At 50.4% G+C, this 26,005-nt stretch overlaps 1 protein-coding gene across 14 annotated transcripts in view; it reads left to right on the forward strand.

The window, feature by feature from the left end:
- The window catches only part of PPP6R3 (protein phosphatase 6 regulatory subunit 3), a 132,622-nt gene that overhangs the window by 58,787 nt on the left and 47,830 nt on the right, over positions 1-26,005 (forward strand). For 13 of the 14 annotated variants that reach the window (XM_039235407.1, XM_039235416.1, XM_039235409.1 and 10 more), the window contains exons 3-8: positions 3,393-3,625; positions 8,407-8,593; positions 11,679-11,816; positions 14,476-14,541; positions 17,286-17,398; positions 21,446-21,559. In XM_039235407.1, the coding sequence (XP_039091338.1) occupies positions 3,399-3,625; positions 8,407-8,593; positions 11,679-11,816; positions 14,476-14,541; positions 17,286-17,398; positions 21,446-21,559 (845 nt within the window). In that variant the 5' untranslated portion in view covers positions 3,393-3,398. The remainder of the gene's footprint in view (positions 1-3,392; positions 3,626-8,406; positions 8,594-11,678; positions 11,817-14,475; positions 14,542-17,285; positions 17,399-21,445; positions 21,560-26,005) is intronic. The other variant, XM_039235418.1, reaches the window with a different exon arrangement.

Below are 26,005 nucleotides of genomic sequence, written 5' to 3' on the forward strand. Positions count from 1 at the left end.
GGACGTCCTGTGCGAGAAGTCAGGGAAGGAAGGATGTTGGGCCTCTGGAAAGTCTGGCCCAGCAGTGTGTGACTACACCCCACTGCATGGGCTGCCAGGGCCCGGGGTAGATGTCCACGCGGGCTCGGAGACGGTGGAGAGGGAAGTTAGCGGTAGCGGGAACCTGATTTCCTCCTGAGCAAGGGATGCTGCTCTTCCTCTGTAAAGGACCAGGAAGTGAATATTTTAGGCCTTGCGGCCACATTTGGTCTCTGCCACACAGTCTTCTCTTTTCCTAAAACAGCCCTTTAAAAATATCTCAACCGTTCTTAGCAGGCAGGCCGTGGGCTGTAATTCTCCAATTCTGCTCTTATTTCATCATGACAAATTATCAGTCCTCTTTATAAATCCAGTATTTCATGAGTTACCTTTATAAAGTTGAGATTCAGGGAGTCAGTTTTTACTTGGATTAGGTGCATGTAATTCTATTCTGACCCATAATTAAGGAGTATGACTTTATCTGTAGTCTGTGGACATGGAGAGTTTCCACCTGGTGGGTGTGAGTGTATATCTTGTATATAATCACCCAGTTGTAAGGTCTTGATAATTAGCTTCGCTTTTTTGTGATTGATTTCTTAGTATTCTTTGTTATATGTAGCCTTTCTATATGGGATTACAAAAAATAAAAAGCACATACTACTTGAAATGAGAACTCATTTTTAAAAAAGACTTCAGGCTAAATGAGTGACTGTGTCCAGTGTTCTGACTTCAGGTGGAGAGACTGTTCTGTTTGTTAGATTATCAGAAATTTGCTTTAAAGACCAAAATAAGCACAAAATAATCTGATGTCAGTGGAGCGTTGGAAAGGATTTGAATACACCTGCTAGCTTTTCAGTCAGTGACTTCGCTAAAGTATTTATAAGTAAAATGAGTTCTTCTTTTTATTTGTAGACTTCCCAGGATCGAAATTTCCATGATTAGCTCTGAGGACATGGATGATTACTTTTTTGGTCTTCTCTAAGGTGCCTTTGCTCTGAACGAGAGCTCCGCTCCATTATCCGTCCTAAGTGCCTGTGTCTCCCTTCCAGAACAGTACAGATTAATAGGTGCTGGGAGCTGGGACACGGCCTGGGGCTTGGGTGCTGGGGCTGTGCAAGAACACAGCCGTCTTCGTGCTCGTACACTTCAGTACAAAGTAGGATGCAGAGCGGTACAGTGTACGGTGCTCAGGATTTGTGGTTCAAACTGCCAGATGAATGAGCTGCGTTGCCCCTGCAGAAGCCCGGCAGCCGGTGCCGATGGCGTTACCCTGGGGAGCGGCCTTTCTTTCCCCTTCGCAGTTGGCTTTTGCTGTCGTTTTGTCTTTTTTTTCTTGTCCATTTTAGTAGGGTAAAATGGCATAATCACATCTCTTTTGTTTGCCATTTTCCACGGTCTGAAAACCAGAAAAGCGTTTATGGTTCTGTTGATTTCCACCATCTTTCCCCCCAGAGTCCCTTACTAGGGACAGATCACTTTTGCCCCTGTTGGCTGAGCCCTGGAAGCAGGCTGCTCTCCTGTTTCTGTCCTTCACCCGCAAGAATTCCAGTCACAGCGAGCCCCCTGCCGCCCCCGGTCCTAAAGTGAGATCGGTCACTGGCCAGTGGGTGCAGCTTGGGGACAGCTGGGACCATGCTGGGAGCTGTGAGTGATGCTGCTTTTTTAGTGTGTCCTGTGACGAATTCTGTACGTAATCGGAGGCAGCTGTGCCTTCTTCTCATGCCGTCCCCCAAGCTTCGTGGTGACCGTGTCCCCGTGCAGGTGCCTCACCGCCGGTCTGGTTTCCGTGAGCGGTCACGGTAGCTCCTGTGCCCTCACTGTGTCTTCCCGGTGCTGCCGACTGATGTGAGCTTCTCTGCCTTGTGAGATGTGAAGATGTTTTTTTAAGCAGGGACGACTTTTATAACGTCAAAAATTTGTAATCTTCCTTGCAACCTGTTCCCTTAAGGAGTCCTTTTTTTTTTTTTTTTTTTAAGATTCCTTAAAACTGCTTAAATTTTAAACTCCGTGATCATCTACTTAATAGTCAAGTCACGTGAAGTGGGCGTACCTTCACATGTCCCTGAGTAACCTGCCGCGGTGCCTGGATCGATCAGCATGACTGGCTGTGTAATAAAATTTGCCCTCTGTGATCTCAGATTTAAAAAATATTTTGAACAGATGTTCATGAAAATACTAAATCAGGGTATATTCCTACCCGATCTTCTAATATGGATGATTTAGCAAAAATAAATAGTTCTCAGAATGTTATGTGTGCCATACATAGGTTATGACCTTTGCAGCTTCCTTCCTTCTACGTGGGCTCTTCCAGCACAGACAGGATTTTACACGAGCCCACGTGGCTGTTAACGTGCTCTTCCGTGATCACGATAACGGGGGCCACTGCACTGGGTGTGGGCAGAAGAGCTGTGGTTGAGCTGTAGGTTTCACTTGGCAGGGGGTGGGGGTGGGGGGGTGTTATAGGACGTTGTGTCTCACCGAACCCCGGCTCAGGATTTCTGCAGTGAGCATCTTGGACCGACAAGAGTGACTCTTGAGTAGTCCTAACCCTGATCAGGACTTTTGTTAGATGCTGTCATCTTGTCATGTGTTGCTCAAAAGTGGCATTTGAGAGTGTGTTGTGGCAGCTGCAGATTACATAGTGACTCTGTGTTTCCTGTTTCCAGTTGTGACCAGTGAGGACCTTGTGTAACTCTGCAGATGGCCGTGTTCTTGCTATTGCAGCGGGGTGGGAGGAAGGGGAGGGGGTGTGTGTGGCACTGTTAATGTCAGATGGGCTTCCTGATAGCTGAGGATGAGTCTCCCCAGTTCCTGAAGGACTAGCTTCCACTTGTTTCGTTGCTTTGTGAAGAATGGATGGCACCGATCTGATCATTTTAGGACTCTCACGCCTGAGCTGTGAAAAGTGCTGTCTGAGGCTGAAAGTGCTGCTTAGTGGTGGCTATTTACGTTAATTCTTTCAGATTCTAAAGAATACGGTCAAGTACAAGTCACTTGTTGCTGGAAGATAGGACCTCGGTGTCAGATGTGTGCTTTCTTCCTGTAGGAAAGGGTTTGCTTTCTTCCTTTCCCAGTGTCACATTCTTAGCAAAGTGAGGAATGGCTTAATTTTATAGGTTGACATCATCCCAAGCTTTAGAGCTCTTTCAGCATTTTTAAATAAAAATTTTTTGTTATCAGTAAAAATATTTTCTTTTCTGAGAAGGAAAAGCCCTGCGAATTTTACTTAGACAGTGTTTTATAGGCTCAATATGAAACTGACTGTACTTATGTGATGCAAGTTAGCATTTTAGACTGTGAAACTAGGCTGAAATTTGAAAAGTTAATATGTGAAGTTGAAATTTTATTTGAAATACTCTCTGCGTTTTGTTTAGACCAGCATGTTTTGGAAATTTGATCTTCATTCATCATCCCACATAGACACACTTCTAGAAAGAGAAGATGTAACACTGAAGGAGTTAATGGATGAGGAAGATGTTTTACAGGAATGTAAAGCTCAGAACCGCAAACTTATAGAGTTTCTGTTAAAAGCAGAATGTCTCGAAGATTTAGTCTCATTCATTATAGAAGAACCACCTCAAGACATGGATGAAAAGATCAGATACAAGTAAGAAAATTCAATCTTCTCTTGAGGGTGGGACTGAGTGAAGTGGGGGTAGAATCTTGCTCTCTTTGTCCAGCAGCTCCCCAGGGCCGTCGGGGACCATTTAGACTGTTAAGATGGTCAAGAGTGACAGACTACACAGAGCACGCAATCCATTCTAGAACCAAGTCCAGCGAAATCACAGGGTTTTTAAAATGAGTGTTCTAAATTGCAGTCAGAAGGCTTTGTGGAAGGCAGCATGCTTTATAAACAGTGATGGAGTTTCTTAAAATAGTAAGACGGTTCAAGTAAGTATTTTCTCTTCTTTGCACATAGGAAGCTAGAGAGTGCGTGACTGCCCAAGCTCCCATGCAAGTCCAAGCCAGAGCTTGGGTTATGAGGACCGTTACTGATACAGTAAATTCTGACCTCCGTTAACTTCAGGGAACGGGGTGAGCATGAGCAGAGCTAAATTTAAACAGCAGGCACCTTGGGTCACTGTGGCCAGGTGACAGCCCCAACACTAGTTTCATCTGCTTATGCAGAACAGTAGTGCACTGGGGTTCTTTATCCCCGGCTTCTGCCTGCACTTGGACCACACAGTCCTGAAAACCTGGTGAGCACCCCACGTGTATTTCAAGTCCCTAGGTCTCAGGGATCCATCCTTCCATATCCAACTGTATTGAAAGATTTGACTCTCCCTCCCCCTTCCCCGATCCCCATCTCCACCCCACCCCCCAAAATAGGACAGATTCGGGAACAAAAAGTCATTGATTATGCATTAAATAAACTTAATGGAATAGGAAGAATTAAGGCTTTTAGTAGATTCTTCTTTGCCCTTTCTCCCCCAGTCTGTTCTTCTTTTCAGATATCTTTTTATTTCTTTCTGGGGAGAATTTTGCTGTCAGAGAAATAATACTTATTAATGCCTTCAAGTTGCTAGTGACTTGGACCTTCAAGGAGGTGAGGTTATGTTCTCTCCTGGCCATTAAGAGTGACAGCTAGCATTAGTGACAGCCTCTACTCAGATCCGTGCTCTGAAAAGGAAGAGGAGAGAAATTTCGCAGCAGGATTACTAGCATACTCCCCTCCCCCTCCCCCGCAGATGGGAAGGATTCCCTTCATGGTGACCCCACAGGGTGGGTGGTGACCCCGCAGGGGGGGTGGATGGGAGGGATTCCCTTCACAGTGACCCCGCAGGTTGGGCTCAGCTTGTCATGGGGAGCCAGTGCTCTGCGGGCTTTGCACCCAGCCCTCCTGGAAGTGGGGGTCGACCTCCCCTCTTAGAGCACTTGAGCCAGAGGGGAGGGCTTACCCTTCTGGGTGGATTTCCTCACCTGCTGAACAAAGCTGATAACCTGTGTAACTGGGAAGAGTAGGTACAGCACATCTTCTGGAAGGTGCTTATTTTACCACAAAGTAGTCTTGGCCTCTGTGGTATCGTCATGCCAGCGTTTGCTTCTGTTACCTTTGAGGTTGTGAGAGCAGGTGTGCTTCCCCGGACACGTGGCCTTCTGGCTGGCACCATTTTGAGGGAGTGTAACTTGAGCTGGGCAGAGGAGTTCTCTGCTCTAGTTCTGGCCTGGGTGGAGCCACCGGCTGTGTGTAAGATACGTGGTACACACAGCTAGATACCCAGAGGGTATTTCTGATGGGATCGGAAAGCTTTTGGGGGTTAAGGTTGATGTAGAGTCATCTCAGGAAATTTAGACCAGTGTATTATAGAGTCTGTGTGATGGAGTGACTGCTGTGTTTTGTGAACCTCATAACTATTAGTTACACATGGGGATTGAACTCATCACTGTTCTCAGTCGATGATCATATACGAGGTATTAAAGGTATGTCATTTTGCACTAACCTTTTTAATCTTAATGACAGATACTTCCAGTCTAAACTATTTAGCAGAAATTTGATCTAACAGAACTTGAAGGCTCGGTTCTTAAATGGTATAATGACTCCTAAAACTGAGGTGGTGTTGTTTGGGTCAGGGTTCCTACAGAGGGACTGTGGAGGGGCTGGGGGCAGGCGGGGACCAGGAGGGGCTGGGAAACCAGGCTTCAGGAAGGAGAGATGGGACAGGTGGGTCTGGGGCCGCTGCTCCCGGGCCACGTGGCCGTTGGGGTCCACGCCACAGAGCACGTGGGCCCCAGCAGCGCGCGTTGCCTGGAGTGGTGGAGGTGAGAGCCTGGCCGGAAGCTCTCCGAGGAAGAACTGGGAGCAAAGCCGAATCAGCTCTTTCAAGTAGTTTCCCTGAAAAGGAGCAGAGAGAGAAAGTGGTCGTGCAGGCAGGTGGGAGCCAGGGGAGATGTGGTGGTGTTTTCATCCCTGGTGGAAGAGGTAGTGGAGTGTCAGTGCGCTGGCGAGGGCCTTGCGCAGTATGGTGGGAAGTGACGGAGCAGAGGGAGGGAGCCATCCGGGGACGTGCTGTGCCTAAGTAGGCGGGGGTCCTTGGGATCCGAAGGACGGGGGGAGAGGGCTTCAGGAGCTGGGTCGGCTCTGTGGATGGGGGGAGGGAGGAGCCCAGGTGCGGGTTGGGGTGTAGCTACAGAGGAATGGAGGGTCAGAGCCTGCGGCAGGGAGGGGGGTGGTGTTTACCGCAGGATGGAAAGGAGGAGGTCTTTGGGGGTTTTAGAAGCTTGTTTAATGTTTGAGAGAGAGAGGGAGGGGGAGAGAGAGGAGCCCCAGTCTGTCCAGAACCAGGACTTGGAGCCTTTTGTATGGTGCCCAGGCCCATGTGTGTGCTTCTTTATCTAGGCCATATGTCTCAGTCATTGTGCAAAAATAGGTAAAAAATTTATTGAAAACAGTTTGTAAGTGCCCGTGGCCTCTCCTGGACCTCGTGTGTCAGAATTCGGAGAACACCCCCTACGTGTTTGGTTTGCTGCTGTGGTTGAGGCCACTGCCTTTTACCAGTCCCTTATTTGCCAGCAGTTTCAAGAGGGGGCCCCCACCCCCGCGGCAGCATTTTGGAAGTTTTATAAAGTAGAAAATAAAGAGGAGTAAAAAAGAGCTGGCTTTTATTTACTCCAGGCCCCTCCTCAGTATTTTGTACGTGGTATCCTTCCCCGTGACATAAATGCTGTTGTCTTAGGGTTGCAGACTTGGAAACACAGGCCAATGAGGTTAAGTCACTTGCCCAAGGTCACACAGCTCGTAGGTGGCAGAAACGGAGTCTGAACCTAGGTGGTGTGACTCTGGAAGCCGCACCTGCACCCACTGTGTAATCCTGTCCCTGGCACGAGGGTGACATGACGTTGTGGCGTCTTTGAGCCCATGTGCTCCATAGAGTAAGAGAGAGCAGAGCGCCTCCGATGCGGTTGAGCCACAGAGCATAGCCGTTTGATAATACGATCTCGATGCCCACACACCTTCCAGTTCTGTTGTCTTTCTTTTCCGTACAAGGGTTTCTCTGGGGACATTCTCGTTCTGCTCCTTCTTCCGACCGCACTCCAGCCACTCTCAGAGGTTGCGGCTTCCTGGTCTGCCGGGGCCTCGCAGCACGCGGCGCCTCCGGGGCTGGGGTCTGTGTCCTGGACTGCGGTCCTCGCCTCTCTCTTGTCCTGCAGCTGCTCGTGGCTGTTCTGTCACCTCCCCGTCCTAGTCAGCCTTTGACTTGCTGCTCCAGATGCCTGGTTGGTTCTGGATCCTGGCTGCTTGATGGGCAGGAAGTGAGAGCAGAGAAGTGAGCTTGTGGGTGGAGTGGCCTCGGAGTCTCCGTTTGCTGCCATTGAAACCAGACGAGAAACTGTGGTACAAGGAGCGAGCGGAGCAGGTGGATCAGCTGTCTGGTTTTCAGAGAGCGAGAGCTCTAGTAGACAGAGGCAAGCGTGCTTTAGGGGTGCGGTGTATCTGGGGCTGTGGGGTCTGCAGGGAAGGCTGTGCCCCCCGCCGGTGAGGTCTGACGGGGGCCTGATCTGGAAACCTGTGGGAGGCTGCCTTACAGAGCTCGTTTCTTTTTTTTTTTTTTTAATGTTTTATTTATTTCTAGGAGAGAAAGAGAGAGAGACAGCGTGAGCAGGGGAGGGTCAGAGAGAGAGGGAGTCACAGACTGAAACAGGCTCCAGGCTCTGAGCTGGCAGTCAGCACAGAGCCCGACGTGGGGCCCAAACCCACGAACCGCGAGATCATGACCTAAGCGAAAGTCGGACGCCCAACCGACTAAGCCATCCAGGCGCCCCCAGAGCTCGTTTCTGTCTACAGCTTCCCCACGCGGGTGGCTCAGGCCGACCTCCTGCTCTCTGCTTCCCTGTGTTAGAAGACTCAGTCTCCTGCGACGTAAGACAGGCTGAGCTTGATGAGCCCCCCATCCCCACCCCAAACCGCTTCTAGCACCAATTGCACCCCATGTGAAGATGGATGTGGCGGGGCTCGGAACCTGACTGTGTCCTGAGCACCTCCCAGGGGCGGCCGTGCGCAGGGCAGTTTCCTGGAAACCAGCGCCCCTCATGGTTGTTCTACAGGCGGGGCCACCTCCCACGCCAAAGCGGGCCGCTCAGGGCCTCGGCTGCGCAGGCCTGTGGGAGGAGGCCCCGCCCTGCAGCGGGGGCTCCCGAGCCCTGGGTGTGCTCTGGTTTTGTTGGGGGGAACGTGGCCTATTACAGCGTGCTTTAGAGGTAACTTTTTAGACCCAGGAGAAAATTCACATTGATCTACAGGTTGGATGAAATGTATTGAAATGATTTTCTAATTCCCAAAGGTGATTTTGTTTTTCACAGAATTGTAGGAAGCCTTTCTGATTTGTGTTTTTTACTTTATGTCATGAAACTGTTAATACAGATGATGATACAAGTATCCTGTTCTTCTAGGTACCCAAATATATCTTGTGAGTTGCTCACTTCTGATGTCTCCCAGATGAATGATAGACTGGGAGAAGATGAGTCCTTGCTAATGAAATTATATAGCTTCCTCCTAAACGATTCCCCCTTGAACCCACTACTTGCCAGTTTCTTCAGCAAGGTGCTAAGTATTCTTATCAGCAGAAAACCAGAACAGGTAAATATTATTTTCCAAAAGGTAAGTATTAGGGCTGATCATCCCCCTGAGATGATCCCCAGTAATTTTGTGTTCTGAGTGTGCCTTCAGTCCAGGTTCTGTAGAAGAGTGCTTTAAGTGTGGCGACTTCACACTGATTCACATTAGTGGGGGTACTCTCCCTCGACATTGGCTTTTCTACGTGCCTCATAGCTCCGTTTTGTAGTTTGCTTTGGTTTCCTCTTTTGACGTATGAAGCATGAGAATGTGGGGTGTCCACTTGGGAAGGTAGCAGTGTGGCCCCTACTGAGCGGTTGAATGTGTGAGCGGAGTCGTTGGGACTCTGGCCAAGTAAATTTTTATTTTAATTTTTATTTGCTTTCACCTCCTGACAAGCACAACACAGATGAAGCTTTAAATCGAAAGGCCTTTCCATAAATGTAATTGATGATTAGTTTATGCAGAAGTCTTGATTCCACTCAGAAGCTTAAGTGCTTAGCCTGAGATGTCTCTGCTTCAACTGCTGGTCCTGTCCAGTAGCGCTCGCCGGGGGCCGGAATTCCTGTTACTGTCCTGGCGGGCACCTCCCCCCCGCAGCCCCGCACATCTGTTGTGTTCTAAACAGCTCAGATCTGGGGGGGTTTCTGTTCTAAGGATCTGTCACACAGGTCGTGGCTTTCAGAGTAGCGTTTCTGGACCAGCAGCGTGGTGCCCCTGAGACTCTGGTAGAAACGCAGGTCCCGGCCGCCTCACGCCTAGTGACTCAGACACTCTGAGGGCCGGGCTCAGCGATCTGATTCTTAATAAGCCTTCTGGATGACTCTCATGCTTACTACAGTGTGAGAGCCACAGCTGTAGTGGATATTGGTGTGAAAAAGCACATGCTTACCAGGAGACCAGGATCCACTGATGGAAACACGCACCCAAGGAGCCACGAGAGCCTTGACGCTCAAGTGCAGACAGCTCTGCCAGAGAGCAGCGGGCAGGGGTGTGGCGCCGGCGCGCAGCTGCTCCCGCCAGCCAGGCCTGGCCTCCTTCCTGATGGGAAACAGGCCCCGTGACCCGTCCTTGCTGTCGGCCCAGGGATGGAACTATTTTAGGCCCAGTACGTCGGTCCCGTGCCAAGGCAGAGTGGGTACAGGTTTTGTTTTAGAAAGACCAGAGTGTCCTTCCGTGTCTCCTGCTTGCATTGGAATGGAGGTTCTTCATTCTTAGACCGTAGTCCCCAGATCATGGTCCCTGTGACCCAGCTTGTCTTCCCCTGTTCTGCCTTCTGGGGAGAAATGACAGGACTGCTGGGTCTTCAGCAAAGTCGGAGTCGTCCCCTCAGCCCCAGTCACCCGGCCTGTCAGATGGTTGTAGCCATTATCAGAACGGGTCTTTACGCCTTCGGGGTGCGTTTCCTTTTCCCTGCGTGCTGGGGGAGCCCAAATCCACGGGTCCCGGTTCTCCCCATACCTGTCCTGTAGAGCGAGAACGCGCTTGAAGCTTTCTGGGACTCTGAGCGTCTGCATGGCCTTCCAGGTCAGACATACCTGTGCAGAGGTGGCCGCACGTGCCAACCGAATGCTGAGCACTGGGCCAGGTCGCTCTTTTTTGTTGCGCTTCTGGGCTTAGGACTGAGTGGAGCCACCCTTGCTCTCCTCGCTATAGGAAGAGCTCAAACCCAGCGCCTGCACCTCCGCCTCCCGATGAGAATTAAGAGTGTGAATGAAGGTGCTCCATCACGCGATACACCGTTAGGAAGGGCCCGTGCAGCCGCAAGTGACGAAAGCCGTGTCAACTCCGTCTGCCTTAACCGACACGGACGCTCGTCCGCTCACGGGGCAGGAAACCAAGCTGCGGGACGCCTTCCAGGTTGGCGGCTCGCACGGCAACCGTGTCCTCCTCCATCTGGACGCACTGCCGTCTGGCTCTGCCGGCCGCCACCCCGGCTGCAGTTCGTGCCTTTGGGCTTGAGTCCAGCGCTCTGCCACTAAATCATGCAGTGTTTTGGTCACATCTGACTTTTTCCTCTTCTCCTCTCCTTGTGCTTTTAAAAACCGTGTGACTCAGTTGTGAGTGGATTAACTGCTTGAAGATTTCTGTTACCACGTGTCACCTCCTTGTCTGGAGAGGGAACGTATGATGGCTAGTCTTGTACTTGTCCCCGAGGGTGGGGGCAGTTTCTGTCATCGCTGGCTCTCGGACTTCTTCACCTGGGACAGTGGCAGGATTGTGGCTTTTGTGGCATCCAAATCTATGTTTAAACCTCAGGGTGGCCACGGTTTGGCTCTAGCAACATACTGAACTGGTCTGTGCCTCGGTTTCCTCATCTGTAACACGGAGTTGGGGTAGCCTCACCGCGTGGGCTCTGGAGGGGTCTTGGGGAGACACAGCCGCTGCCACACTGGGCAGGCTGCTTCTGGGTCTTGGGAAGGGACCCCGGGTACCTCCAGACCGAAGGCGCAACAGGGTGTATGGGCAGAACCCTCTCCCCCTTCCTGCACAGGAGGGCCCCAGGTGGCCTCTGGGGCTCCATTAGTGTTGTTACATCCCTTCTGCATAGCCGCCCGCCCCCCCTCCCCGTGGGAACCCTATCGGTGAACCCAGATAAAACCCAGATGTGGTGTTTCTCCAGCAGGTGACTCAGCCACTTAGACTGGCATAGAAATCCTTTATGCTTTGAATTCTTTTCCTCACCTTGCTGGAGTCTAATTGGGATTTTGAATATTTTGCATTTCAGTGCAAAGTCTCATGGACTTACTTTATGTCCTTAAACTGTTAAATGGTGTATTCTCCTGCTCTTCACAGAGTATTCAATTATTTATCCTTATTCTTTGAAGATTAGTAATGAAAATGAACAGAAAAGGACTCTATTGTGGTGTGTTTATGCTAAGGAATGTGTGATAGGTTAGGAGATTGTTCCTAAGGGGCTTGCGGACTGTAACAACTAGCAGCCCTCCAGCGTGATGCCTGACGCCTGACTTGGCATGTCTGCCGGGCCCCAGCGGAAGATGGTGGTGGTCTTTGAGAGGGGCGGGTCCGGGGGGAGGGGGGTGGGCAGGGCATAAAGTTGACAGTTGTCCGTTTCCGTGTGTTTCAGTTTTGGTTTGTTCTCCTCTAGATTGTGGATTTCTTAAAGAAGAAACGTGATTTTGTAGACCTTATTATAAAGCACATAGGAACTTCGGCCATCATGGATTTGTTGCTCAGGCTCCTGACATGCATCGAGCCTCCGCAGCCCAGGCAGGATGTTCTGAATGTGAGTAGAATTGTGCCCCCCGCACGGGGGCGGTTGGGGGGAGAGGGAGGGGTGGACACAGGGGCTACCGGGAGCCGAGAGGGGTCCTGGGAGGTTGGGAAAGGAAGGTTGTCTGGGAAACAAGGGGGGGTGGGGAGGAAGGAAGGTGTTGGTTGTTCACAGGAAGAGATTCAGGTTTTGCAGGATTGGTTCTTCCAGCTATGCCCATTCGTAGGTGCCGGGGGTGCCTTGTGAGGGGCTCTTCACCCTTTGCTGGTTTGTTTTAGGGGGGATGGGTGGAAGATGTATCTTAGAGCTGCCCTGGTGGGGGTGGGAGGTTGGGAGTTAGACACCTCGTCTGCGAACACTCCGGAGAGTGCGGCCACTCTGCGGGCCTGGCCGCGAGGACAGCTGTGGCTGTTCCCAGGAAGTCCATCTTTGCAGGTGACTTTCCTCTTGTGGGTAGTCAGGAGCGTAGGCTAAGAGGGAGAATGGGATGTATTTTCAAAAGCACCCGTTTTACAGTTCTGGTAGATGATGATTTCAGGATCCATGTGCCTCTTGAAGAGCTGTCTGAAGTGGAATTTGGGTGGAACAAGGAACTTGAAGAGGAGGCTCTTCATGGGCTCTTATCTTTGCCTCCTCTTGTCTGCTGTCTCCTCCCCTCTCATTCTCTTCACTGCCTTTTTCCAGAACCTTCCCCGGTCCATTCCATCCTTAATACTCAGCTTCAAACCTTAGCACTTAACTCATTTCTTTGAAATCAGTTTTATTGGCAATGCCTATTTTATTTTGTATATGTACATACGTATGTATGTATTTAGAGAGAGCTCCTGCAGACAGGGGAAGGGCAGAGGGAGAGGGAGAATTTTAAGCAGGCTCCACGCTCAGTGGAGCTCCTGCAGGCTCCTGATTCAGGGCTTAATCCACCACCCTGGGATCACAACCTGGGCTGAAACTAAGAGTCGGGCGCCCAACCGACTGAGCCATCCAGGCGCCCCAGAAATGCCAGCTTTAACTAAAGACCCAAAGAACCGGAGGAGAGGCAGGTGTCTGTTGGGTGGTGTTCCGGGAAAGGGCGTATTCTGGTGAGGTGAGCAGGCGGGCCAGGGCAGCTGTCTGGGGGGAAAGGGGGGTTAGGCTGGGTCTGTGGAACCAGGCAGAAAGAAGTCTACTGAGAACCCATGGCTGTTGTGAGGACACCAGCGGAGGGGACCCAGGGAATGTCCTGCGGTTCCCCCTGGGAAGGGGCCCGAAATTGGGGTGCTCGTTCTTATTAGGTGGATTTTGTGGACCTCTTTTCTCAGAAGATGTCGAGGACAGGGGAGGAAGGTCACCTTTATATTTGGATTGCTGGAGGGGGAAATTAGTTTAGTTTCTTAGAATTCCTTGGGTCACTTCTGGGTTGAATTTTAGGGCCATCTTTAAAGCACTAGATCTCTCCCTCCTGGAGGGATATGGTGATAGACAGTTAATACAGGCCTAGGTTGGGGGAAGGGTAGTTAGAAACTCCAACATGTCTTGATTTGGGGCCTGCCATGGGGGGGTTCGTCCCCAGGTAGGCTTGGAGTATAGGTGCTTCTTAATGGCTGTGGAGGCAGTCGGGGTGGGGGGCAGGTCAGCTCACAGCCCTCACTTTCCTTCCTTCTCCCTGGGTGGTCAGGACCCTCTGCCCTCTCCCCTCAGACATCACCCCCGGAGCCCAGCTCTCCCCCACCTGCCCTGCTGCATCACAGTCTGCACTTCAGCGAGCTGTCCACGAGGGGAGTTCACGTGCCCATGTTCACACCGGTCCCACCATGTGAGGCGGGGCCTCCAGCCATGGGCCCTCTGGTGGCTTCGTGTGCATTTCCTGGGGCACCGCTGTCCTTGGAGAGCGGACTGCCGGGCCTTCCGCAAAGTGTGTTTGATTTCTTGCCACCCAGTGCCACGCCTCCCCCCTGCCCCCAGTCTCCTTTAACCTTTGGGTTTGATTTGGTTTGATTTGGTTTGGGGGTTGTTTTGGGGTTTGTGTGTGTCCTTTCGTGGTTGTGAGTGCTTTGTTTGTTACGGTGTTTCTGCTCGCGCACAACCAGCACCCCGCCAGCTGATTCTGAGCTCTTCTTCCTCACTCCTTTCCTCTTCCTGTTTGCATCCCCAGCAGCCCTTCACGTGTAGAGGAGAGGTTGTCCTGGTCAGGATCCCAGCTCTGTCCTAACTCGTGACAGATAAACTCCCCCGCTGTGGCCCGCTGCCCCGCGCTTCCTGTGGCTGTTTTGGTTTTGAGTCTAAAAGTTCCAGATGTTTTAACCCAGAGGCTTGATACTAAATACTGCTTTTGTCGGTGTTTATGAAGCCTTCTGAGAGTGAATGCTCTTACGGAAAGTGTATTGAGTCCCACCTCCCCTCAATGAGCAAAATACAAACCCTTAGTGCTGAGTGGCAGAGAAGCTGGTGTTAGAATTTTTATGCCTGGGTATTGTAATTTGGGGCATAATGGGTACTGTTGGCTGCTCTTTAAATAATATATTCACTGGCATTTTCCTTGGGGGACTTTTAATTTCCTGTAGTGTTCAAAGTCCAGAGAGACCTGTAACATGCTACTTAAAATGTGATGGATATTTCCAAGTATGTTAATCTTCATTGGGGCTTGAACAGGAGCCACGCATTGCTATGATTACCTCTACAATGTGTTTTGCAGTGGTTAAATGAGGAGCAAATTATCCAGAGGCTTGTGGAGATAGTTCATCCATCGCAAGAAGAAGATGTAAGTTCTCTTGTGTGACTGTAAACTTGATTTTTTTAATTTATTTTTTTTAAAGCAACCATGTTTATGTGTGCACAGAACGTAATTGTATAAGACCTGAAGGTAGAGGACGTGTATAACCTGGCATTGTTCAGGTTGACAATTTTCTAAACACTGAAGGGTGAAAAAAAATCTTACGTTTTGCTAATGCCCAGGACACTTCCAGAAACGTGGAGGGCGGCAGGCCCTGGTTCTAGCACCAGCTCCCGGAGCCAGAATATGGGGCTGTGTCTGCTTGCCTTTGTTGCAGACCTCCGTCCACACTTCTCTTTTCTTGTACACACACCTTGGGCCCAAATGGTGTGGCCACATCTGCACTCGCCTCCTCTGTTCTGGCTAGAGCTTTCCAGACGGCACCTCAGAGTCTTCGCCACCATCGAGCCCCTGGAGTGTTGGGCTCCCGGTGGTGGTCCTTCCTGGCCCGGCGCACGGTGCACCCGGGTTCAGCTGGGTCCCGGGTGCCAACGACAGACTCAGCAGTAGGATCGGGGCCATGTTGGAATGTGAAGACTGAGCTCTGTGCCGAGGGTACGCCCATGCGGGTGGGTCCCCAGGACCGGCCCATCTGCCTCATGGAGGAGACTGTCACTCTCTTGCTCTGTAGCTGCTCTGGCTGCCCGCCTCGGTCAGGCTGAGCTGCGCGGGACCGCTGGTGGCCAGCCATTTCCCCCGCACACATGGCACTTCTCTGTGGCTCAGCCTGCCGTCTGCGAAGGGGCTGGTTAAAGGAGAGGTGGGGAGGTCGGGAGACCCTCTTGTCTGCCCCTAGGAAGCCAAGTTAGCTTGAAGAGTGAGCCCCATGGAGGAAGAGTGCAAAGGTAGGCGTGGGTACCCAGAGGCCGTTTTGGCTCACAAAGGTGAATTTTCTGTCAAGGCAAAGTTAGCCCCTTCTACTCTGGTGCACCTTTTGATACCTGGAGTTTAGCTAAAACGGGCTTTTCCCCAAAAGGGTTTGTCATTAAAGGTGCTGTCGACTCCCCATCACGCCCTTGGGACAGTACAGCTGGCGCTCCCCTCGGTATTGTTACTGCCGACGATGTTCAGAACACGGTCCGGTGCGGGCCCTGCCGGTGCCCCAGTGCGGGTGCCCGCCATCTGCTTGGGGCCATGACCCGCCTGCACCAGGGGAGTCAATGCTTCTTGAGTGACCGAGTTTGGCCACTGGGGGCCGCAGAGACGGGGGATGGGGAGCGCAGCCCGTCCCACACGCGGGGAATGTGTGTCTGTGGATGAGGCTTGCCTTTCACCAGGTTCACATTCCTGAACAGGAGAGCTTGATTTACAGGATGTGAGGTACACGCGCTTGCACAGGGCTCAGGAGAGGGTAATGGGGGGGCCCAGTTTGGCAGCTTGAGTTTCTTTTTCTTTTTCTTTTTTTTAAGAACAAAGCATTTGGGGCATTAAGACTTTCCTTAACTTGCCTTGCAAGAAAGTTAATTTTGCCTCTGGACAGTCCTGTTGATGACTTCGGTTTTGTGTTGTGTGATACGTCAGATGCTAAAATTGCACTGGCGTCTGTGTTCATGAAGGAAATGCTAGGCCCCTAACCCGGCTCAGTGGCGTTTGCTGTCCCAGTGTGTGTCGTCATCTGTGCTAGAACATCACCGTCGACCACTCTGGGCACATAACTGCTCAGGCTGCAGGCCGTGCCCGGTGTCACATGCCACGGAACATGGTGCATGCGAGTGCCGCCATTTCTGGCCTTTCCTGGAAGGCTGTCAGTGCCACCCACTTGGAGACGATGCAGCATTTCTTACCCATTAGCATATTCCAGAAAGCTTTGTCTTTTTTTTTTTTTTTTTTTACTGTTCATTTTTTAGAGAGACAGAGTGCGCGTGAGTAGGGAAGGGGCAGGGAGCAAGGGAGGGAGACTCTGAAGCAGGCTCCACGCTGACAGCACGGGGCCCGACAGAGAGCTGGAACTCATCAGTGGGATCATGACCCGAGCTGAAGTCAGACCCTTAACCAGCTGAGCCACCCAGGTGCCCCTGTCTCTTTTTTATTTTTTTTAATCAGTGCTGATTTAAAAGCTGATTCATGAGCTTCTGTGCTGGTAAGAATATATACAGTTGACCTTTGAGCAACACAGGGGTAAGGGGTGCCCACTGCCTATGAAGTCGAAAATCCACGTAGGACTCTGGACTCCGCAGACTCTTAACTGCTGATAGCCTGCGATTGGCCACAGGCCTTACCGATAAGGCGAGCCGTCAGTTAGCGCGTGGGTTGTGGGTGTGTTCCACGCACGTGCTGCTAACGGTGAGCCGGAGGGAGACCGTGTCCTTACGAAAGTCCTAAGGAAGAGAAAAACGCACGTCTGTGCGTACTGAACTGTGTTAAGAAAATCTACCCGTAAGTGACCTCGTGCAGTTCAAGCCCATGTTGCTGAAAGGCTAGCGGTATTTGGGGACAAAATTTTTTTTACAGGTTTTCAGTTGTAGACATTTTTCCTTGCCCAAGCTTTGATCACACGTCCCCACACATGGAAGTACGTCCTGTGCCCTGTTGTGACGTGGAGCTCATTAGCCTGGCAGGATAAAGTGCTCACATCTTTATCTGTGTGACTTCTTCTGAGCTTGACCTACTCACTGCAGCTTATTATCGCCAGTGTTAATTTGTGTCATTTCTTAAGCAGTTTCCTCTCTAAGGTTTTATTATGAATTTGACATGTTTGAGTTGATACTTAAAAATGTACTTTTTCCCTTTAGCGGCATTCAAATGCTTCACAGTCACTTTGTGAAATCGTCCGCCTGAGCAGAGACCAGATGTTACAAATCCAGAACAGTACGGAACCAGATCCCCTGCTTGCCACCCTAGAAAAGTATGTTTAAAAGTCTCTTCTTGTTCTTTTTTTCTTATTGATGCTGCTTGATGTGTTACCGTTGTGAGTGGTGGGTAAGTCTTCTCCTGCGGGAGCCACCTCCCTGCAGAACCCCCTCAGGGGAGGGGGGCGAGGCCGTAGCAGTAAGAGCCAGCTCGCCTGACCTTAGCCATCCCGTGGGGCCTGGTGGAGACCCACAGGGTAAGAAGGTAAATAAGTGACATTTATATACAGACTTCAAACCTTTGAAACGGTTGTAAAGTACAGTTTATGAAGCCATCGTAAGGGTGGAGGCTGCATCATAACCGTAGTCCCTGCCCCACAAGCCTTTGGTGAACAGTCTTGGACACGAACTGATTTGACCCACTTAGTCCCTGAGTTTTACTAGAGGCTCTTAGTGTTCACTACACCTTCGCAGCTGGCAAGGGGCAGCCTGCCCAGACCTGACTGAAGGGTCACAAGTCTTGTCCGCTTTGTGTCTTGGAACTGCTCGTGCCCTTATTTCTAGACACTCCCTTCGAGCAGCCCTCTCCTGTTTGGGAGGAAGATAGCTTGAGGATGCTCTGCTGTTTGGAAATTTGTGACGGGCCAACCCGTGGGTACTAGTTTTTCTAGATTCACAGACTTTCTGAAAGAACGTTTACTGTCAAGCATGGGCATACATGGGACCTGCATCCACACAGCTGCGGGCTGTTCTGGTACAGAAGAACCGGGCACTTCTGCGCTTCGGGGCGGAGAGGGCGCGCCCACCACAAGCGTCAGGCCCTGCCGCTCGTGCTCTCGCTGACGGCTTCGCCGGCCCTCGGCGGCCTCCTGTGTGTCGGCGCTCACATGGCTTCTTTTGGCCTCACTGCCTGGAAGGCCCTTTATTCAAATAAAACATTTGTGTGTATGATTTCCCCGGCAAGTGTGAGATGAGCAAGGAGCAAGTCAGAGACGTGGTAACGTCTTTAAAGTCTCTCCCCCAAGAAGCAGAGTTGTGTTTTCCCGGTGAGTATTGTTGAATAGGAAGGAGCTGACTAATTCTCTGATGTAGCAAAGCAGAGTGTTGGCTTCTGAGCGGTAGGTCACTTTACCGGTCCCATTTCCATTGTTCTTGGCTTCATGGCATATGTCCTCTTTTTATAAAAAAGAGACGCTCCACATTCAAGTACTAGCAATCATAGCGTTAGGTTGAACCATGTAAGACTGACATTTGAGTAGGTTAAAAATGTATTGAATACCAGTAATGTCCTGTGGTTCGTGACAGAACTAAAAGTCAGATGTAATTTTAAATTACCAAGTGGCCACTTTCAAGTACAAGGTGAAATTAATTTTAATAATTATTTAATCTAGGTGATACAAAATATTTGAACATATGCGCATTTAAAAAATCCTTGAGGTACTCTCCATCCTTTGTACAAAGTTTTGGGAACCCAGCGTGTATTTTACACTTAGGACAGATCAATTCAGGCTGATTACGACTTGGATACAGTGGCCTCCTGTGGTGGTTGACTGTGGCCGTCTGGGACAGCAGGTTCCCCTTAAAGGTGAGACTAATCAGCATTAATCATGGGGTTTCAGTACCACCAGAGCCCTCTCGAATACGGGACCTGGCCCATGAAGCCAGTGTATATACTGGCTGTTAGAGTTCAGGCTGTGTCTTGGGTCCTGGATCAGCTATAAATTGAGCCCTACAGGTGCCGACTCAGAATTGACATCATTAAATACTAGTTGGAGTAGATTATCTTCAAATTCATGGACTTGAGGAGTCAGGGGTTCCGTGCTGTCACCGAGTTAAATCTTCACTGCCCTGAGCAGTGGGGAGACTTAACTCTCGAATAGTGCCTCCCACTCTCTTCTTGACAATGAGAACCAACCCCTTGTAATAGCACACGTGCTCCCACATCATGGTGGTTGCTTAGTAGCTGTTGATTAAGAAAACGCACAGTGACCAAGGCTTCTGTGGGCCTGGTGAACTCCCTAATCGTGCTAGCATTTGTACACAGCTGACACGTTATCAGGTAGTGACGTAGAATATCTGTTTACATTTGATAAATTATGGAGTAATAAATACTATGGTATTATCAGGCCAGTCTCCTGGCAGTACACAGTAGGTTACCCACGGTAGTGTGGGCGTCCCTGTATGGACACACTGGGTGGAGGTGCAGGCCAGCTCGCAGAGAGCATCGGGACTGAGCTCAGGCGAAAGAGAACGGTAAAGGTGAGGAGCGGTAGCAGAAGGTCCCCGAGAAAGCGGGTGAAAATGTTGGCGCGTAGCGTGGAGGCAGTCTGGGCTTAAATTGAATGTGTTCAGTTTAGTGTCTGCAGTTCTGAAGTCCAAAAATTCCTTTAGGAGAGAGAGATTCCTTAAAAGAAGTTGTGTCAGAGAAGGCTGGACTGTGCAGCTCTTAATTCTTGATACGGAGGAGCTGAGAATGGCGTTGGGGTTTGATCCCAGGTGAGCCGAATGAGAGGTGGACACAAAGTGAGCCGTGGTCTCAAAGGCACCAGGCCCCCGAATGGCTTCCTGCATAGAACAGCTCCTGGGGGGAGTCGATTGCCGCCCATCCAAGAACTCCAGCTCTTTTTAAATGTGATAGTGGCTGTGTTTTCTCTCATGTGTCAATAAATGCCTTTTTACTTAAGGAATATGAAGGCATTCATTTTATACTATTTGATAAGCTTAGTCCTTCGGTTTATGATTTCTCTGTATTGGTGATATCCGTGTGCTGAGATGAGACTCAGAATATGGTTCAGCTGCTGTGTAGCACACATCCTGACTGTCACAGTTTTTTTGGTTCTCCTGTCGCTTTTTCCCGTCAGTAGGATGCTTTCGTGGATGTAGTCGGCTGCGGAAGCCGGGGGTTGGCCAGGGCCTCTATGGTAGCCCCTCCCTCGGGCATCAGCATTCGTGACCGTGTGAGTGCGCTCTCTGCTGAGTAAGAGCATCACACTTGACCGCGCAGGTGGACGCCGTGGCCACGCCCCTGTGCCTGGGTGAGGCTGCTGTTTGAAGAGTGTACCCATTGACTGAGAAAAATCCGTTTTCCAGAGCTCAGTCCCAAACCCAGTACTTACTCTGGAGACTACCCTGTGTTGAGTGCCGATTTCAGGGCTGATCTGGGAGAAGCTCGAAAGCTCTTTCGAGCAGGGGCTCTTCTGAAGTGAGTAGGTACCAGTTGTATTTGCTTCCCCCAAATAAAAAGAGATTCTCCTGCTCGCTGCTCGAGAGCGAGGGCAGTGGTGTTGGGGTGCGGTGAGCACAGCTGTGCGTCAGGGTGACCGGCATCTCTGCTGGGTGATCAACAGGGGCAGCCCAGCCGTAAGCCCCATTGTGAGGGAGAATCCAGTCTCTAATTCACCTGGATTCTGAAAGTTACTGAGATTTCCATTGAGAACATCCATATAAATTTACCTAACTAGTTACCCTTGTGTTTTACATTTATCGTGACCTTGAACATGTAGTGGGAAGAGCCAGCCTGCAGAGAATACTTTTTGGGCAGTACTTCAGTCAGATCCATTTCATTGCTACCATGTTATTTTGATTTACCAAATTTTAATTAGAGGGTAAAATGCAACAATTGATCTTGTCTTTTACCTGTTTTAGATCTTAATTATACACTAATGCCTTAGTGGGAAAACACTTGTGGGTTCTGTTTAACTTTTTGAAAAATTCCCCTCTTTTTGTGGGGCATAGCGTTCCGAATCTTATGACCACGCACAGCTACCGCCCTGCTCTCAGTGGGAGGTGACTGCCAATCTTGACGTATTTGTTGGCTCTCAACAAGGGTGGCAGAGGCGAGCAGGGCCCAGGGCCTTGTTCATTCTGCAGGGGCGAGGATGGGGGGGTGTAGCAGGAAAATATACATGGGAGAGTTACATTTATAATAAGCAGGATCACTTGTCTAAAAGTATTAAAAATCAAGCATTAAGTAAAACGGACATGCCCAAGTGAGGTTGAACTCTCGTATAATACTTGCCTTGCTGGTACCGTGATCTTTTTCTCTGACGTTACTGCTACATGATGTTAACGATTAGCACCTGACTGTTGATTTGTTTCCCTAGGCAAGAGATTATAGAACAGCTTCTATCAAATATTTTCCACAAGGAGAAAAATGAATCTGCTATAGTCAGTGCAATCCAGATACTGCTGACTCTGCTTGAGACACGGCGACCCACGTAAGCTTTCCTTTGGTCTCGCGGCAGTGAGCCGCTCCGTCCTGCTTTTAGATTTTTGAAAAGTTCAAAGTTGCCGGTTGATAAGCTACAACATCATGCCCCTGAATTGCAGGTGCCGCCTCTCTTTCCACTGCATGAACTGTAGCTTTCCAGTTTTACCACTGCACGTAAGCTAGCTTTACGTGAACGTGGCAGGTGGGGGCATGGTTTGGGGAGCGCTGTTTATGGGCAGCATCTGGGGGTTTGTGCTAGTTACGAAAACGTCACTGCAATAAGGCGTGTCACGGTAGAGAAGCTTATTAAATACGAAAATTGAACAGGGCTGTTCCCCTGGCCGGTGGGCAGCTCTCTCCTCCAGGCGCCAATTCAGGGACTCTGTGTCTTGCGGTTCTTCCCTCCTCGTGCTAACGTGCGGCTCCAGATGGTCCTTTGGGGGTTTCACACGTGAGGCCACTGCAGTTGCTAAGGCTGTTTGAGAATGGATGGGCCAGTGGCTTGAGGCCTTTACGGAGGCATTTGAGGCAAGTGTTTGAGAATCAGAAATGTGGTCTGCTTTCCCCCGGTGTGTGTCCTGGGCCAGCCGTTTGTGTCTGTCCTGTAATTCTTCACAGTTTATGTCCCCTGCCAGCCGGTTCGCTGATTAATTGTCAGCGTTTTCTAATTGTTCCCTGGAGCATGAAAAGAGGTATGTATATGTAAGCACTGCAGGAATATGCAGTTTAGAGATGAGGATTTGTGTTTTCTCACTCACTGTTGGATTTATCCAGGACGCCGGGGAGCGTGGAGAGGGCAGAAAAGGGCTGCCGTCAGCAGGTGGCCGAAGTACACTCTGGGTGTATTTCTAATGATGGAATCTCGGTTCTCAGCAAAGTAGTGAACACAGCCATCCTGTTTCCCGGTCGCGGGGCCCACGTCCCGGTCTGTTTAATCTTTGGTCCGTGGTGGGGCAGGGGCGGTCTGGCAGCACCGCTTCAGAGGTCCGGTAATTTGGAGACTGCGTCTGCAGCTTTGACCGTGTCTTTTCCGGTCAATTCTGTCTCAAATCGTGTAACCGGTAACTTTTAAGGTATTAATCAAGTGGTGCAGGACTGTCTCCTGCGCGTCCTGCATCGAGACGGTAGCGCCGTCTCTGAAGATGGTTTGGAAGCACCTGAGGTGGTGCCCCGGTGCCGTGACTTCAGCCGGCTGCCTCGCCTTGACAGGAGTACTTCTGAGAGAGAACAAGGATACGTCTTTGCACGTGGAAGGGAAAAACCACGTAACTGTATAACCAAAAGCAGACTGAGGAGATGCACCCTTCAGAAGTAAGAGAAGGAAAGTTCTGACGGAAGAAACTTGTCTTTAGATCAGAAAGGTTTATCAAATACCAAACAGGATTAGATTTAAGCGGGGAGGGCTCAGATTTTAGCCTTTTCTTGGTGAGCTTTTGGAATCAGAAGAAAGGATAAATCCTGAAGGTACCTGGCTAAGAAGTCATGGGTTAAGTGACTACAGCGCGAACCAGGTTGCCACATGTGTCATTTGTGTGTGTAAGTGAATTCTACGTTTGTGTTGTAACTGAACGCTGGGACACAGGCCAGGCCTGCGACCCTGACCACCAGTGCCGGCGCGTGGGTGCGGGAGAGGCGTTTGCAAGCCCTGCGACTTCAGTGTGCCCACCTGGTTTCTGTTCGGGGGGTACATTTTGTGAAGATGTACTTTACCAAAACCAACAGAAAATGTTAGAAGAAAGAACTTAAAGGAGGAATATTGGTAGAAACGTTGATAAATGAAATGGATGGGGCGCAGGGGTAAGAGCATTATTAACAGGAATGTGAAGGCTGACTGTTAAGAATGAATCATTGAATAAGTCACATGTTGGAAAAGACAGAATAAATTATTTTGATAAGACTCAAGAAATGAGAAGGGGTGAGTTAGTTAATATTTTGGTTCTTGTCTTACACCAAGGAACTGGGGTGGACTCACAGTCTCTTGTGTCATTCTGACGAATTATACTTCAGATACGGTTTCCGTAAACGTAGAGGAACGGTCGGCTGTGCGACTGCCAAAGCTCCCGGGGGAGCCCGGGGACCTCGGAGCTGTAGACACAGGGTAATTTGCACACACCTGCAAGCCCTTCCCCGGGCGGTGGTGGCAGCACAGGATGGGACTGAGCTGTGCAGCGTGAGAGGATGCTACACTTGCACAATAGGCCCGAGGAAACAGAGCAGCAGCCTTTGGGGGCGATGCACAACCCCCGCTGTGATCCTCCTCTGCCCTCACTCCTGCTGAACAAAGCTCTTCGGCCACCAAGGACATCCTCTGGCCCTAAAGACACAGGTGAAGACCATTTGCAGTAGGCAGAAGGGCCCGGAAAAAACCCTCTAGCCCACGAGAGAGGCAGGGACACCTTCAGGGCCCCGCCGGATCGAGGTCCCCTCACGCTGAAGTGAGGTCAGTGAGACCTGAGGACCCATCAGCCGCCTAAGACGGGCTAAGCCAGAACAGCGCGTCCCCCATGGGTGTTGGTAACGGCAGCAGCCGGCGATGGAGGAAAAGCCGGTGTGGAAGGAGACACCACAGGCGCAAGAACAGGCTTAAAGACTGAGCTCACGGGTGAGGGGAGAAAACCTTGGCAAACCAGCCCCAACTGTGAACACGAGGTACAGGATGCCCCCCGAGGGCCTGGAGAGAGAGGGGTGCATGTTCTGGGAACAAGTACTGCTTATATCAGTTCCTACTAGCCTACGTGACTTGTCTACCTTTCCACCAAAAATCCCAAGACAAGCAAGATTTTGAAATGCTGGAACTGTCTGCCAGGGAATTTAAAATAACTCTGATTAACATGCTATCAGCCGTGGGGAAAATGGACAAATGTGAGCAGGTAGGGAACTCTAGCAGAGGTGGAAGCTCATGTGGAAAGTTCTGGAGCTAAAAACCACAGCAGAAATGAAGAATGCCTCGGGGCTTACTGGTGAAGTTGGACATAGTCGAGGAAGGACTCTGTAGCACGCTAGAAATGACCCCCACTGAACCGTGAAGCGGGAAACCAAAAAGACTGGTTTGTGAGCCGCAGGGGCCTGGGAGTGACCTGCCGCTGGGAACAAGGGCCGGTGCGCAGATCTTGGTCCCTCCCACCAGAGTGTCCAGGGACGGGGCCAGGGCTCCGTGGGGAAAGGGCAGGAGAAGTCTCACATCACATAGGACAAAAGTCAGTGTAGAAAGCCCTACACAACCCCAGTGTAAGTGGCCGGGGTTATGTCAGAAGAACCCAGGAGCCACCGGAAACACACAGCTTTCATCGGCCTGACCTGATCCACAGAGTCAACACCACCACCAACAGTGTAACGACAACTTGTACAATAGAATAAAGCAGCGTTGCCTTCTCCCAGAGTACACCGTTTCCGCTAGTTCACATCGACACACGTAAAGAGAGGACAAGAGACGCGTCTCCCCTCAGCAGAATTTCATGTGGTTCCTGTACATATACCCCCTCGAGGGGGAGAACAAAACTACTCTCTCTTTGTGTGGACTGCACACCATGACTGCCCGGCAAACGGCTCTGTGCGGAAAGGTAATAAAAAGAGCAACTTGACAGTGACTCTGATGAACACATCCTGAGCCGGATAATCAAAGTGACCAGCCAGTGAGAAGTGGTGTCGACGGTTTGTCCTCTCGCGGTGTAACAGAAATGACGTTTCACCTGTGCGGGCTTCCACTCAGAGGCCCCGAGCTCATGAGGAGAGTGTGAGACCAGCTCCCGTGACGGCACTGCAGACGCCCCATCCGGCACGGTGGAAGCGCCGTCATGGCCAGGAGGAGCCCGAGGGGACAGGACAGCCAAGTAAGGTGTGGGGTCTTAGATGGGATTCTGAAATGGAGGAAAGACTTTAGGTAAAAACTGAGGAAATGCGAATAAATAATGGATGTTACATATCAGCGCTGGTTTATTATGACAAACGTGTCGTACTAATGTAAGATATCAGTAATGGGCAGCTGAGTGTGGGTGATGTGGGGACACTGTGTTACCTTGGCAGTTTCTGTGAATCTGAAACACTGCTAATAGGAATGGACACAGCACTTAGACAGGAGCCCAGTGAGAACATAGAAGACTAGAACAGCAAGCAGCCCACTTGACCCAAGTGACACTTGCAGAGCCTTCCCCCAGCCATAGCAGGACGCACAGCCTTTCCACGCGCATGGGAGGCTGTTATCAGGATAGACCAGAAGCGCAGCATAAAACTAGCAAATTAAAATAATCTAATCATACATAGTAGTTATTCCTACCATAATAGGTTTAAACTAGGAATCAGTAAAAAAAAAAAAAAAAAAAAGATTGTAAGAACATCCCCAAATATTTGGAAATGAAGCAACACACTTCCTCCTCCCTACCTCTCTCTCTCTCTCTCTCTCTCTCCCCCTCTCCCTCTCTCCCCCTCTCCCTCTCCCCCCCCTCTCCCCCTCCCC

The sequence above is a fragment of the Hyaena hyaena genome, unplaced genomic scaffold (assembly GCF_003009895.1).
Source record: "Hyaena hyaena isolate Hyena2069 unplaced genomic scaffold, ASM300989v1 scaffold_98, whole genome shotgun sequence".
NCBI lineage: Eukaryota > Metazoa > Chordata > Mammalia > Carnivora > Hyaenidae > Hyaena > Hyaena hyaena.